Source organism: Petromyzon marinus, chromosome 40 (assembly GCF_048934315.1).
Source record: "Petromyzon marinus isolate PM22_M1 ecotype Great Lakes invasive population chromosome 40, UKy_Petmar_22M1.pri1.0, whole genome shotgun sequence".
In the NCBI taxonomy this organism is placed as follows: Eukaryota; Metazoa; Chordata; class Hyperoartia; order Petromyzontiformes; family Petromyzontidae; genus Petromyzon; species Petromyzon marinus.
The window spans coordinates 9,994,035-10,010,037 of record NC_133706.1 but is presented as its reverse complement, the minus strand read 5'-3'; the positions used below and the strand labels follow the sequence as shown (position 1 = coordinate 10,010,037).

Sequence of the window (16,003 nt, the reverse complement as noted above, 5' to 3'; positions counted from 1 at the left end):
ATATATGTATGTATGCTGAACCATTTTGCACCGTACGTAGCCAACCGTGCTAATCGGAGGTGCGGGGGAAGGAAAAAGGTTTGCTCATTACAATGCTCAGTCAATGCCCACCTTCCAAAAGTTTAACTTTCCGACCTCCTTGCATGAAAGGGCACTTGGCTACTGCGTCACGAACAAAGCAATCGGGAGCCATGGTGAAGCTGTCAGCGAAGCAGTGAGATGTAATGCAAAGAGCGCAGCACAAACAAAGGCAGTAGCAGCTCAAGTCCCCCTCCGTACCTGTTGGCCAGCAGGCAGGCGAAGGAGGGCTTACTCAGTCCCAGGTGAGACTGCAGCAAGGCACTCCAGTCCCAGGGCCAGGAAAACAGTTGTGCCTGCCGAGGACAAGTCAGGATTACTTAAACAAATAAATCTGCAATTGCGATCACGCCACCACTGGCCCCCACTGGAGTGAACTCTGGAGGGTGCTTTGGTCTACTCTTCCTTCCACATTGACTGGTGCGTTTTGGACGCAGTGGGCTTACCGACACTTCACCCCACCACACGAGACCTAATGATCAACTGCGGTGAACCCATTTATACACCTGGGTGGACAGAGGCGTTGGGGGAATTGAGAAAACCAGAACTGTTGTTTCAAGGAGGTGGAATTGAATCGGCGAATTCGGGATGGCAAATCCAGTGTGCTAACCATCACAGCACGGCAGCTCCTGCCTGTATGCAATGAGAAATAGTCAACGAGTGGGGCCTGAGAGTAACAAACAAGGATCGGCTTCACACCCACACAGCTGACCGACCTTGGTCTCGGTAAACGCAGGCCTGGCTACAGGGCTCGGCAAAGTGTTGCAAAGTCGGGTGGGTTTCTTATCTATTGTGGTGTGTCTGCCAGGATTCACTTTATTCCCCTAATGTATGTGCGTGGAGGCCAATAATCGTCAGGCTACATTAATTCCTTCATCGAAAATTCTCGCTTGCATGCATGCGCAGCAGCCTCCCATTTGTACGTCAGCTCCAACCGCTGAGAATCACTCACTCGAGGAGGTTGTTAGGTTTCCTTATTGGGCCCCACCTACTCGGCTGGCGGGAGTGGTTGGACTGGTGATTTGGGCTGCGAAGTCACAAAGAAAAGACCGGCGTTGGCAGAGGTGAAAGCGAACCCATACAATTGGCAAATCGTAGCCTGCTGCATCGCCAACATGTCGGTCGTTGGCAGAGTGCTGACTCGTTTAAATGCCGCGCGCTTTTGTGCGACGCAAATGCGTGCGTCCGATACATTTACACCAGCGCACACGCATGGACCTCGTGTGAAAGTTAACACGTCATTGGACCAGTCGGTGTTAGAGGTTTGCCTTGCGCCGATTGGGTGCAGCGAAAATTTTAAGAACGGCACGTGGGAAGGAGATTTATCTCACAGAACCGACACAGAGGAGAAGCACGTGAAGATGCATATTCTTAAGAAGGTTCATTATAACATCATTGGACCTCCTTTGCCTTTTGGCGTCATCTGGTCGAGCACCAATTGAGACTAGGCTCTAAAGAAAGCTGTCTCTGGTGTGGACCAATCAGTTTCAAGGACAATGCATATATTATCAGCGTGTTTTTTGTTTGCATTTTGACTGCAAGTATTGTGGTTAATGCAGACATGAATCCTTGTAAAAAAAGGTTTCAGTTTTGTTGCCAGAAAAAAGGGGGAAACCCTATTACTAGCGTTCATTATTTCACGCCACCGCCAAAAACAATGGGACTTTTAATATTACGTAAAGTAAAAGGACAATCTGGGAAAATGAAGACAGGTTTAACGTGTATTGTATTCAAGCAGGTGAGAACTCAGGAGACCGGTCTCATTTGCATGAGCGACCCGGGGCATTCGTCTACCAGTCAGAGGCAATAATTGCCACGTATTATCCCAAATGAGAAACTTGTGGGACATTTTCCAATTTGGCACACAATGGCGTACTCTTGCGAACGGGGAGCTGGGGATCTTGAGGCGTCCACTGTGAAGCAGATGGCATGGGGTATTATGACTGCTGTGCTGATTACACTCGCAGCAATAATCAGGGCGGCCGGCTGGATTCGAACCGTGAATCTCTGCAACAAATCTGTTACATCTGGACATCTGTGAAAAAGAGCTTTATAGCTCGTCGGATTCCTCCAGTATGAAATTAATATTCTGATTCTGAAATGAGGAATGCGCTACCACTGGGCCATGTCACCACCCTGGCATGGCTCATGCGAGATGGCAACCCTAGTTGCATCTTTGGGGGGGGGAAATGAGCAGAATAGTTTCCACTGAGAGTCTCCAATGAAGCATACACACACAGAACATTCTTGAGAGCGTGCTTTCGTCATATTATCATTCTTATGTACACATAGAAGAAAGTGTGAACCATCGTCGATTGCATTTCATCCCCACCTGTTGCGGAAATTTGTACGGCCCTTGCACGGTTCACTTACATGCCCCGACCCAGGGCACCGCTCTCACGTCGCTATGTTGATGCTTGCGAAGCAGTGACATTGTGGGTCTGTCACACAGCAGAAGTGACATTGTGAAATGTTCACATGTCACAGGGATGACCTGCACGGGCTTGCACAAATACCAATAGCAGAGAGATAAAGGTGCAGCCGTGCAGTTGCTCGCTCACGCCACTGCTGGGAGAAGGGCCTCCACTCGAGGGAGCCCTAGGGAGGCCTACTCTCCCACGCTGGCCAGATGGCTGGTAACACGTGGGAGTACCCACCCTTTACCCCATCGCATGCGACCTGTCAATTGCTTACCTGCGGCATGCCCATTTATACTGCTGGGCATTCAAAGACCGCTGGGTTTGGTGAATTTGAGAAACTTGCTCCATTGTTTCGACTGCCGCACGCACCGGGAGATGGCATTGAACCGACAACCTCTGGATTGCAAGTCCAGCGTGCCAACCGTTGCCCCGATTTGGTAGCTCCCAAAGAAAACAAATGGCAAAACTAATTTCTTCTAATGCAGGCGGGCGAGATGTGTCACCCGGTAAGGGGTACAGACCTGTTGTAGTGGCTCGGTGCCAATGTGGCAGAGGCTGCTCACAGGATTAAAGTCTGAAGGAGGCTCGGAATCCGAAAGCACAAACTCCGCTGGGGTCTGCTCCACTTGAACTCTTCTATCCCCTCCCAGTTGCTGTGCGAGCCACATCTAAAAAAAAACCGACCACCCAATTATTAATTAAACGGCACGCCTGGTCTCCGAAGATGCGCTGAAATGACAAAGGGCCGAGGCAATAAACCTCGGATATCACTGCAGAGAGCTGGCGGCGACTACCCGCCGCCACTGCCAGCTAATAAAAAAACGTTAGAATGTCAGGGCACATCAGGTTTGGTAAATAGTGATTATAAAAGTCTGTAAAGATTAAATAGAACATTTCCCGAAACAAAGAAATTCATATGGACACAGTCTTATCTTTGCCCTTTCGTATAAAAAGTCCACTGCTCCCGTATTCAAACTCAAAAGGTAGCCCACGTGTTTGTGTATCTTATTGCTTGAACTGGAGCATTCACCTCGCAGAGCTCTGGGACCGGAAACCTCTGGACTCAAATAAAAGACTTATCAATGCACAGCGAGCGCTCCCGGCCGCTGAACTGCAGAGCAAATAATCTGCTGTAATATCAAAGCACCTCCCGGGTCCCTGGGTTGGCGAGGCTGACCCCGCCGTGACTTTCGCGCAAGCCCCGACAGCCGCCCAATCAAGTGCTCATTTCCATACCTCATTGGTGCTGACAGCGTGATGGATGCGGCGCAGGTATAGGGGACCACCTGGCCTCCGGCGCGAAGGCGGAGCTGCTGGCGGCAGCTCAACCGGCCGCGCCGCACCACGCGTGCCGCTCTCTGCGTCGCACCGCCTGCGACACGCGCACGCGCGCAACTCACATAGGCGCGTGCACACGCGCGCGCGTGCTCGCTCAAACTTTCAAGCCCCGGTATTTTGGCGATGTTGTTGTTGCTGAAAGTAAGAATGGCGCCGTGGTGTAGTGGTTCACACTCGCCGGACTAATACAGCGTTCACCGGTTCGAATTGATGCCCCTGGTAGCGGCAGTAGAAACAACAACGCAACTTTCTTAAATCCATCCCCCCACCAACGTCTATCCACCCAGCGGTCTAAATAGGTTCACCACAGTCGATCGGCAGGTTGTGTGTGTGGTGGGGCAAAGTGTGAGTACTCCTACCTCTTCCAAGCTGTCTGGCAAGCCTGGAAGAACTGGTCTGAATGGGGGGGGGGTCTCTCTTGAGCTCCATCCAGTAGGGAGCTCGAGAGTGGCGTGAGGGAGTAATTGCAGAGCTGTGCCTTTACCTTTGTTATTGAATGTAAAGAAATGCACTTTGACATGCGCCGTTAACTCTGTATTTGTATAAATGTATGCCAAGCCTGCCACGACCAAATAATCATTTTACAAAGAAGCCTAAAGGACATCACTCAAATATTTAACAGCGGAAGTAAATTCATTAAAAAAAACATTGTGGATAAATTTTTTTCCATTTCACGAATGCGTTTGCTCGCATTTTGCCCAAACGGATTAAAAGCTCTCTCGTGTGATTGTATGCTTTGTCACGGTTGCTAAAACGCGACCGCGGCTGTTGCTCTAAAATGTTTGCATAGGTGGCTTAAAAAAAATTACCTTGACATTTTCTCGAGAAGAACAAACAAAGCTACAAAGTACATGGAATGCTTCTTACCGCAAAGCACCGAGTTTCTTATGGTTTACGCAGCACTTGACTTGCCGACCGCCGGCGAATCAAGAGTACCATCTGACAGGGCGTTTGAAACAACGCCCCAGTTAACTTTATTTCAAAGCGGGAGACGTCGGTGCGCAAACACGCACCTTGCACGTGCGTTTGCGCGTGGGCACGAGCGTGGAGGAGCGAGCGAGCAAGTAAGCGAGCACGCGCGCGCCAGCGGGCGCGTCCACGTGGGTACGCGGATTGAGCCGGCGACGAGATGGGCAAAAACCACAGCCGTCGCGAGCCCGTGAGCGCAGGTGCCGCTTTGGATTTCCTCCTCCTCCTCCGCATCCCGCTTGTGCCTCAAAACAAATTGCAGCAAATTTCTCTGTCGTCGCTGATGGATTAGCCTGGCAAATTGGGAGGATCCTCGCAACAGCCTGGCACCGCGTCCCCCGACTCCCAGCCGCAACGGCCTGCCTAGCGTAACGCATCCTTCACATCAGCAACCAACTGTGAATGGTTGCGTGGGCCTCTGGCGCCATTAAAATGAGCCACCCGCGTTATCGCGTGAGACAGAGTCAAGGCATCGGCATCGTCCGATGCCTGGCCTTGGCTAACATCAGTGGCAAACAGCGGAATCTGAACCAGTTCTGCACCACCCTCCCCCCAACACACACCCTGCTTTCTCAACTCGTGCTGACTACTGTGGTGAAGTATGGTAAAACAAATTATCTTCTCAAATGATAATTTTGGCGGTGCTCATCTCCTGTTTACAGCTTTGAGCAAGCGGTGGAAATTCCTCATTCCTCTGACGGGGGCGAGGCTATAGATCGGATGACCACTAGGTGACTTACCCAACACATGCCTTTTCTATCTAGATGTAAAATGCATAGCTCCAGTGGTTTCCAAATATCAGAAGGAAGAGCATTCCAGACGGCCGCAGAAGTGCATCTGAAAGGGAGCAATGCAGTGACCATCTTTGTTCGATGGTGAGCCAGAAGCAGCTGCTGCGATGATGACCGGAGTTTGCGTGATAGATTATGCTCCTTGACGAGATCAGCAAGGTACTGTGGTTCATCTGTGGCAAGCACTTTGTGTTTAATGAGTGCAACCTCATAGTCGTATTATTCTTAACATCAATGACACAGTTATTGTAATTGACAAAAATTATAATAAGGTTAGATTGTAGATGAATAAAACAAACATTTGGTAGACATTATTGCGTGTACAATGCGTAAGAAAATTAGCGTGTATTTTTTTTGTTTAAATGTAAAGTGTTGGGAAAAGTAGGAAAGTCGTTCCAGTTTTAAGACAATTAAAAACTTTACTTCTCATTATTCAGAAACTGCTGTGGAGGCGATGTATTGAATCCATGAGTGAGGGATTTCAGTGTGTTCCACCAAAAGCGATGGATTCTTGAATCTATGAGTGCGGAGATTTGAGTGTTTTCCCCAAAGGAGGTGGATTCTTGAATCCATAAGTGTGGCGATTTGTCAGTTTTCCCCCTTGTACGCATGGGTTTTAGCCTGATCCTCCAAAGTTGTCCCACGTGCCAAACACTCATGAATGGAATTGGCCAAACAAAATTATGCAGGATCCTCTAAAAAACGCAAAAAATTATTGAAACTCGGTGAGGCTTTGCTGGGTAAAACACGGGGCATTATTAATTGTAAGTGTGTGCCGATGCGATGAGCCAGTTGAAGCTGTTTTCATATCCGCAATAAATAGGGCAAATAAAACTCACCAGGGGCCAATTACACAGTAAACAGAAGCAAGTTTAAATAGACCACGCCTATTACACAGGCGCAAGATAGGCACCGTGAGAATTTATCATAAAAAAACGTAATGCATGCCCACCCTGGGAAAAGGCCACGGCACTCGTATGGAAAGACAAAGACAGGACCGCCCGTCAAAAGCAATTAGGGTAACGTAAACGCCTGTCACTCACGGGACACCGGCACAAACATTGGGGCGCCTGTCGGCAACTCCAGGTGAGGACGGCGGAGGCACCAGTCACTCCAGGTTGCCGCGATATCATTCGTCACGATACGATGGAACAATGATCGTCGCGAAATAAAAAATTACGATCTGTAACGCTGATAACACGCTGCGCTGTTGGCTACACTAAACATTATTCAGGAATTAAACGAACTTTGAAAATGAAGTCCTTAAATCGCCATGTCATCGATGATTCCGGAAAGAGAATGTGATTGAAAGCGTTAATTGGATGCATATCGGCGATTTATTTAAAACTTTAATTTGCAGAATAGAGCTTATTACTTCAGAAATAGTTTGGCTACGCGATCACGCCGTCCGGTAAAAAAAAAAAATACTGCAGAATCGCCACGGTCGCAGCCAAACCCACCGCGCCAACACCTGCCAAAGCAAGGGCCTGCGCTGACCACACCACACCGGCCCGCTTGTTTCTCACAGTGAATCACAGCTGGGATGAGCAATGAGGGCGTGTGACGTGGAGACGACGACGATGCCGACGATGCCGACGACGGTGCTTAGAGCGGAGCCGTTTAGACATTAAAGCAGCTTTCCTGATAGCGCGTACTGAGACATGCGGTCTGCCCCCCACCCCCACCCCCCCCCCCCCCCAGCTGAGACGGTTTGTTCGCCTCAAGGAGAAGGAAAGTGTTTCTTTGAAAACTAAAGCCATCAGCGGCTCGGCGGCGAGGGGTGCCACTCGTCAACAGACGCTAGCTCGCGTGCTTTCCGGGGGCCGCGAACGCTTCGTGCAAAAAAATAAAATGCCCCGCCGCCACCCTTACGGGCAAAACGCTCGCTCCCAAAAGTGTGCATTTTAAAACGCGGACGGAGAAAGAAAGAAAAAGAATCCGGTCGTTGCGGCCATCCGAAGACGCGAAGGTTAAAACGTTTTTTTTTTCCCGTTCCTTCTGAAATTGCATCGCGGAGGGCCGACGCTATAGCTTGCGCACGGGAACGAAAAGCGAAAAAGTTAATTTGCGTCTCCCATGACGGTCACTTCCTACAGGTTGAGGGCGCACGGCGTCAATAGCGTCGGGCTCGAATAGGCGCGTGCAGGAAATGTATGCGAGGTAATAAAAGGTACATAAGCATATGATGTACACACGTGCACTCACAAGCTGATATATAAGCATTTCATCTGTTCTGAAAACTATTTGGAGAATCACATAAAACCACATTATTTTAGGTAAAATGGCAGTTAAGGTCCAACTCAAGGATTTATGCAAGGAGTTATGTGGATAGACACAGCTTAACTCCTCCTATAGCCCAATAACATCTATATTCGTGTCTCTTTTGCAGGCACCATGAATCATTTCGATGATATAAGGGATGATTAAACGGAGGCATGGGATGATTAATTTCCTCCAAGCCCAGCCCATACCATCCTATCAATCATGTCATTAGAAAAGGCGCACAGTGAACTGGCAAAGGCTCTGGCTATGAATTACTGCCTCCATCTTCATTAGCCCCGTGTGAGAGTACCAGGAAGAGGCATAAACAGCAAATGTTTCACCTTTGTGGAAAAACGCTCTTGATCAAAAGGTTATATCGCACACGGCGCAGGCGGCTGATTGCCTAGCCCGTACCTGTCCCGCTCATTAAAACCGCAAACAAATAAATAAGCACAACCATCTTGAATGCGGCACACTCTTGGCGGTAACGATAAGCTAAGTGGCTACTTTCTTTTTTTTGCCGCCGTGTAAAAATGCACGGCAGAATAGGTCCATTAAACACCCAGCGCATTAACCGACGTGGCAAGTCTCCCCAATTCATTACAAACACATGTAATACAAATGCCGCACCGCTATTTCCCCCCCCCTCCGCGCTCTGCCGTACTTTTCTTGGTCCAGCGAAGCAGCGGTCATGTGCTATCTCATTTTCGCGCGTAATGATGAGCTATTAATCTCCCTGACAGGTCCGCGGGAAAAAAAAAATCAGCCGGGTCCCACAGTTCACTTACATGCAAAGCGCAAGGCCTGCCCATAAAACTGGGTAAAACAATGCATTATTTCCACAGGACTCAGTTCTGATACAAACCTGCCAAGTACAATAACTCTTACTTATGTCGTCATAAAGCACGTCGAGCGACAGAGGGAAAATAATCTGCTCTTCATGTAACGTTTTAAAGGACGACATTTTAAAAGATCAACCCGTCCCAATGAAGGTTTTTGAACAGTTGCTATGGAAGTGCACGGTTAGCTGTGTTAAATTCACAGTACAATAATATAAATATTCATTAAAAGCACAAATGCTGCTATATTTAATTTTCATAATTGTCCCTCCTTAAAACCGAACGGCGGAAACGATCACCCGTTAAACAAACAGACAATTACGACCGTAGCGTGCCTTCCAGACTCATTGGGCGTTACACAAAAAGTATTTCAATAAATATTCAACGGCAATGCTCTTTAAGGAACCTGACACGGTGGGCCGTGCACCTTGGCCCCTTAAGACAATTATCACGCAAACACTGGCCCTTAATTATTTTTCGGTGGCCCCCGCCCCACCACCAGCACGATACGGTGGGCGTTGGGGCGCCGTGGCAGCCCCTGTAGCGCCATCGCATCCTCTGAGTCGGGTCAATTGCAGTCACGGGGGTCCGCGATCACAACACGTTTTTTAATCGGCCTCTGCATGGTCGCCTCCGCCGCAAATCACCGCGTTGCATTCGCGGTGCGCCGGAGGGGGGGAAAGGAAACAAGGGCTGCAAGTCGAAGCGCCGGTCCCTGTTTTACGTCTCTCGCCTTTCAAGAAGCAACCGGCTTGCAGCACTTGTGCTGCCGGCTACTGAGAAACAGCATCACAGGATACTTTATCCCTCCTTCTATTAGGCCTTGTTCAGAATCGTTTTTGCTTTGCCGCACGGTGCCTTAGAGGGGGAAAAAAATGCGTCGCTTGACCCGAATCTCCCATAAGAGTCATTTGATGTTGAGTGCATTAAATCGAAAAGCAAAAAAATCCACCTGAAGTTATGATTGAGCAAAAATGTCTCTAAAACCTAAAAGGCCTTCATGTACAAAGGTGCTACCTTTGTGATAACATTCTTACATTTCACAAGAGGAGTGAAAAAGTAAATTGTTACTGTGCAAAAAAAACGTGTACGTATTCCACCGTGGGTTTGTGTACAGTATATATAGAGAGCTGTATAGGCAGGCAGAGGCATGAAGGCAGGTTAGCTCGGCAGACGGATGTATGGTAAACAGTAGATATATAACAAGTATATCCCCCCCCCTCCCATGATCTCATGAACTGCCACAAATCAGATGTATGATTCGATTCACGAATAGATTCTCTCATCTACTTTCTATTGTGTCTGTCCCACGTGTTCAGTCTCGTCCGTTTCATTCACCTTTAAAGCAAAATTTGAATATAATGTTCTAGAATTGTAAGTATTCTATTTGTACATGCACGATTCAATGCATGTCAACAATACCATTAACTGATCTATCTACAGCTGGATGAAGGCCACCCCAAGCCTTTAATGTGTTTAGTTTGTCGTCCCTTCTCACGCACCGCTGATGAGCATGGATGGCTACATACATACATAGCCATTTCTTATGGTCCTGAAATGTAACAATCCATCTAGCTCCTGCAAACGAGTCGATTTCAACGCGACATCTCCGTGGTAGACATACTCGCAGGCATCTTCCCTCCTTTGGTTGCCATTCTGTTGTTAGTCTCAACCACCGGTCATCGTCCCCTCCAGCAAAGTGTCCTGAGGAGTAGCCCAGTCACAGCGAAACCTATACTGGATGTGGTATGCCAGGTGTGGAAATATACTCCAAATCTCTGACCTGAACAGACAAACAGATAGGCAGGCAGGCAGATATGATTCCAGACAGCCTACCTATATACCTAAGTAAGACTATATACTGTATAATGAGAACTCCGTTCACATATAAATACAAATATTTTAAAGTCCATCTTTGAGACCAATCCAGCAGCATTTGTTTGACCAAGCAAATGCTGGACCGGTTTTGACCTTCTGGGTCTCATCAGCAGAGTCAGTCATAAGAAGTGAGGGTTAACATCTGCACAGACTTACTGTGCTCCAACGATCCTGGCCGCCCGTGCCAGGGTGGCCTCCACCCAGCCGGGCCTCCGCATCCTCAAGGCCTGTACGGTGCGTCGCACTGACGGGGAGCAACCACCGCCACCGCCGACATCGCCGCCGCCACCGCCGCCACTATCATCGCGCCCCTCCATCGCCACGGCACGCACGCAGTCCGCCACGAGCGCCAACGCCTCCGCCGAGGCCCGGTCCAGCGTGACGCCGGTGGCCTCCTCCGCGGCATTGCCGTCCTTCAGCGTTCGGCAGAGCAGGTCGCAGAGCGCGTAGAGCAGCAGCGAGCCGTGGGGCGGCCGGAGCTTCGAGAGGCCGCCGGCACCGCCGCCGTCTTCAGGAGCAATCGAGGAGAAGAAGACCTTGATGGGCGTAGAAATAGATGCCGCGGCCAGCGGTAGCGTCTGCACGGTGGCCTCTAGGGCTCGCTCCACAAAGTCCATGGTGCCTGGAGGACCACGCAAGGGAAAGGTCAGTCGTGTGGAGCGGCAGGAGGAGATGGCTTGTTTCGCGTGCCAAATGTATCAAGGTACCGTCGTGTATAATGTCAAGCCACTGATGAGTGAAGGCCTCCCTGTGCCTTGTCGGTCACGGGGTTTGTTTGCCCATACTTCACCACGCTGGTCAATGTGAGTTGGTGACAATGAGAGTGCCCACTACTAGTTCAGATATCACTCACCACTGATGATGGCCATTTCAAAGTGCAGTGCCCTTACCGCTGCGCCACCACTCCATATGCTACTCTGTATATGCAATACATTATTCTCAGTTGTTAATTTCCATCTCGTTAAATAAAATTTAAGGCAGCACATTTTCTGAGACAATTTGCGATCTTTCACCATATATATATATCTCACCGATCATATTGTCTCCCGGTGACCGCTTTCCCCCGATGATAAAGGCGAAGTGCAGAGCAGCAGGAAACGGAGGACGCTTCCCAGCCGATGACACGGGCAAGACCTCGAGCATGCCTCGAGGATGTTAAAAGGTGTTTGACAACCTTTACACCGTCGACTACTTAATTAAGACATCCGACGGTATTCACAATGCATATTATACTTTATTTATTTAACACAAAGCAGATGCGCTCAATTGATAATATGTGTTAAGCTTTTTATTCCCATCAGCAAATCGATGCGTTGGGGAAACGTAATCCTTCCTTCCCAAAGTATCTGATCTATGATGCATAAAATGCTTCAACACGTATTGATTTTTTTTTTAAGATATAGTGCCAGGGAAACACACATCCCACCAACACCCCTGTCTTTACCTCTATGCGGTTCCGAATCGATTCTTCACCAACAAAAAAAAACACCACCATGACTTCCCCCTGCTAACATTTACAAAAGCTGCATTTAGGAAGCCGTGCTGAATTCCCCCGCACGCCATCTCTCGTTCTTGCCTTGCCTAATTACATACAGATCTATCTTAGTCGGCCCGCCCCCTCTTGCCAGCGAGCCACACGCATTAGGCGGCACGACTCTGCCCGATGATTGATGAGCGACGGCTGGCAAAAAACTCGCAGCTACAAAAAGGCCCCTTTGATGGATTATCACAATATGCATATGAAAACAGTGATGGATGACTGCGAGAAGCAGTGTAAAATACAACGGCGGGACATGACACGGAAAAGGTCTTATTTCAGAAAGGCCGTTTAGGCAGATTTTTTAACTCTGCTCGCAGGGCGGTGCCTGCGCCTGCTTTGCTCACGAGCCGTGGCTCCAGATTGCTTCCACTCGGCCATCTCAGAGCAGGAATTTTTTTTTTTTAACGCACAATAATACGAACAAAATGGCACCTATTCATTTTTTGCAAATGATATGTCCGTTAAATTGGCTATAACCATACTCACTCTTTCATAAGTGTGTAGCTGCTGATGCTTCATTATGAGAATGTTACGTTTAAGGCACATGGTGGGTAATTTTTAAACTGCTCCGCGAGATAATTCCTGCGGTGGGAATAATGAGATGCTATTGGCTACGTGCCCTAACACAGCCTCGGCAGATGACCCCGAGTGACACTAAACTTGATTGTGGTGTTGTAGCTTTTCATAAGCGGCGGCTCTTTCGTCCTTTGTCTCAGATCCTGCAAAGATGGCTGGCCACAGAATCCTGCCGTGATGTAACGATCAGCACACTGGACTTGCAATCCAGAGGTCGCTGGTCCTATTCAACCTCAAGGCGCAGCGGTTGACACAATGGATGCGTTTCATAAATCCTCCTCCCCCCCCGCCTCTGTCACGTAGACAAGTAAGGTGTGGGTAGAGTCGACCAAATACCCTCCTCTAGAGGGGTTCTCTCGAGCTCCATCCTGGGGCTCTCGAGTGCTCGCTCTGGTGGAGGTCCTTCCACCAGCAGCGGTGCGAGCAGGGAATTGGGGGGGGTTGCATCTTTACCTCTTACCGTTGTGCCACCTCATGTCTCCCTTACCTGCAAATCCCTGCTTCTGCGACGCCGCAAACCCCCACTCATGGGGGATCTTGCTGATGAGAGAGGGCGGCAGTTCCTTTGCCGCATCACTCCCGGCCGTCCGCGAGGCCTCCAGCAGCTCCAGCACGGGCAGCAGCAGCACATCCCGGGCCGGAGACAGCAGGAGGCGCAGGCTTTCGCTCACGGCCGATTCCTGGCTCCCGTCCACTGGCCACAGAGGATCACCGCAAGAGGCATACAGAGGGGCAGATACAGGCGCAGAGTGGCATGTGAGCGACAGCCGTGGCCGGTGTAAACCCGGGTTGATTAACCAGTGATGGCAAGACATATACCGTATGGGACCGCTCAGTCCCCTTTATAGATTTGTTCTATTCGATATGTAAAAAGATAATGGCGCATCCCTGCAATTACTTGCTCAAAGCCATTGCTGGCGGAAGGGCCTCGGCTAAATCGAGCTCTCGAGAGAAACCCCTCCGGAGTTGATTTGGCCTACTCTTCCAATGCTGACCAGATATTTTGGAAGGGATCGGAGTACCCACACGTTACCCCACCACGCGCAACCTGCTAATCGACTAACTGTGGTGTAACCCATTTATACTGCTGGGTGGACATAGGCGGTGGGGGGAGGGGGAGGGTTTCAGAAACTTGCACCGTTGTTCCAAATGCCTCTGGATTGCAAGTCCAGTGCGCTATCCACTACACCAGGGCAGCTTCCCATACGTCATGGCAAAGTGTCTCGCTGCTCCAACGAGGCAAGCGTTGCTCTTCCCAATGAATGGGCCCCGAGCCGGTCGTGAAAATCCTACAATCATTTGGTTGAGGTTCAGTCTCTTTACAAAAAAAAAACATTGTTAAGGTACGGGAGTTTTAACAGAGAACAATCAATGTTTTTTGAGTGCAATATTGTAGGACTTTGAGGTGAAGGGATGGCGCAGTTGTTAGCGCACTGCATTTTGAGTTCAATTGCCGGTCACGGGCAACATCAGTGAGGAGAGATATCTGAACCAGTGCTGGGTCCACGCTGTCATGAAACCTCCGTTGATCAATTAGGCCACTACCCAATAGGGTAAGCTCCGAGTAGCAACACAATTATATACTAACTTTCATTCTGCATATTGGATAACCTTTACCAGCTATAACAGTCCCCCTCTCCCTACTATAGACAGATGGACAGGCAGACAAAGGTATAGACAAAAGGACAGAACTAATATGTGCTCACGTTATCTGGAAAGAATACAAAACTTGGTGTTCCAGCCGCTCCGTCCCAGGGGCGAGCAACAAAGAAGTCCGGGTGTGCTTGCCAGGAACACCGCGAGAACACCGCGAGAACACCGCGAGAACACCATGTGAACACCGCGTGAACACCATGTGAACACCGCATGAACACCGCGTGAACATCGCATGAACACCGCGAGAACACCGCGTGAACACCGCGTGAACACCGCGAGAACACCATGTGAACACCATGTGAACACCATGTGAACACCACATGAACACCGCGAGAACACCATGTGAACACCGCGTGAACACCGCGTGAATACCACGAGAACACCGCGAGAACACCGCGTGAACACCGCATGAACACCATGTGGACACCGCGAGAACACCGCGAGAACACCGTGTGAACACCGTGTGAACACCATGTGAACACCGCGTGAACACCATGTGGACACCGCGAGAACACCGCGAGAACACCGCGTGAACACCGCGTGGACACCACGTGAACACCGCGTGAACACCACGTGAACACCATGTGAACACAACGTGAACACCGCGTGAACACCATGTGGACACTGCGAGAACACCGTGTGAACACCGCGTGAACACCATGTGAACACCGCGTGAACACCATGTGGACACCACGAGAACACCGCGTGAACACCGCGTGGACACCACGTGAACACCACGTGAACACCGCGTGAACACCGCGTGAACACCATGTGGACACCGCGAGAACACCGTGTGAACACCGCGTGAACACCATGTGAACACCGCGTGAACACCACGTGAACACCGCGAGAACACCATGTGAACACCGCGTGAACACCATGTGGACACCGCGAGAACACCATGTGAACACCGCGAGAACACCACGTGAACACCATGTGAACACCGCGTGAACACCACGTGAACACCGCGAGAACACCGTGTGAACACCGCGTGAACACCATGTGGACACCGCGAGAACACCATGTGAACACCGCGTGAACGCCACGTGAACACCGCGTGAACACCATGTGAACACCGCGTGAACACCATGTGGACACCGCGAGAACACCACGTGAACACCGCGAGAACACCATGTGAACACCGCGAGAACACCATGTGAACACTGCGAGAACACAACGTGAACACCGCGAGAACACCATGTGGACACCGCGAGAACACCGCGTGAACACCGCGTGAACACCACGTGAACACCACGTGAACACCGCGTGAACACCGCGTGAACACCGCGTGAACACCGCGTGAACACCGCGAGAACACCGCGTGAACACCGCGTGGACACCGCGAGCCAGCAGACGAGAGGCCGGGCTAACCTTCGGGCGAGATGACCACGTGGTCCCAGAGGGCGTGCCTGTCCAGGTATTCCCGCATCACGTCACGCAGGACGCAGGGAGAGTCCTCGCAGGAGCCCAGCGTGAGCAGCACGGCCTGCGCCAGCGAGCGGCCGCCTCCCTCCGGCCCCGCGTTCGCCCGCCGCCACGGCCGCCGCCGCTCGACCCCTGCCAAAGCAGCGCCGGGGTCGGGAGCCGTGAACTCGATGTAGACAGGGGCCGTACACTTTTTTTGCATTATCAAGAACACCGCAACTCTGACCTGGC

At 50.3% G+C, this 16,003-nt stretch overlaps 1 protein-coding gene across 2 annotated transcripts in view; it reads right to left on the bottom strand.

The window, feature by feature from the left end:
• KIAA0825 (KIAA0825 ortholog) overlaps positions 1-16,003 on the bottom strand; it is a 73,951-nt gene that overhangs the window by 32,779 nt on the left and 25,169 nt on the right. For both annotated transcript variants that reach the window (XM_032968892.2, XM_076073117.1), the window contains 6 exons: positions 15,719-15,904; positions 13,179-13,385; positions 10,732-11,197; positions 3,735-3,870; positions 3,020-3,166; positions 280-374 (listed from right to left, as the gene is read on the bottom strand). In XM_032968892.2, the coding sequence (XP_032824783.1) occupies positions 280-374; positions 3,020-3,166; positions 3,735-3,870; positions 10,732-11,197; positions 13,179-13,385; positions 15,719-15,904 (1,237 nt within the window). The remainder of the gene's footprint in view (positions 1-279; positions 375-3,019; positions 3,167-3,734; positions 3,871-10,731; positions 11,198-13,178; positions 13,386-15,718; positions 15,905-16,003) is intronic.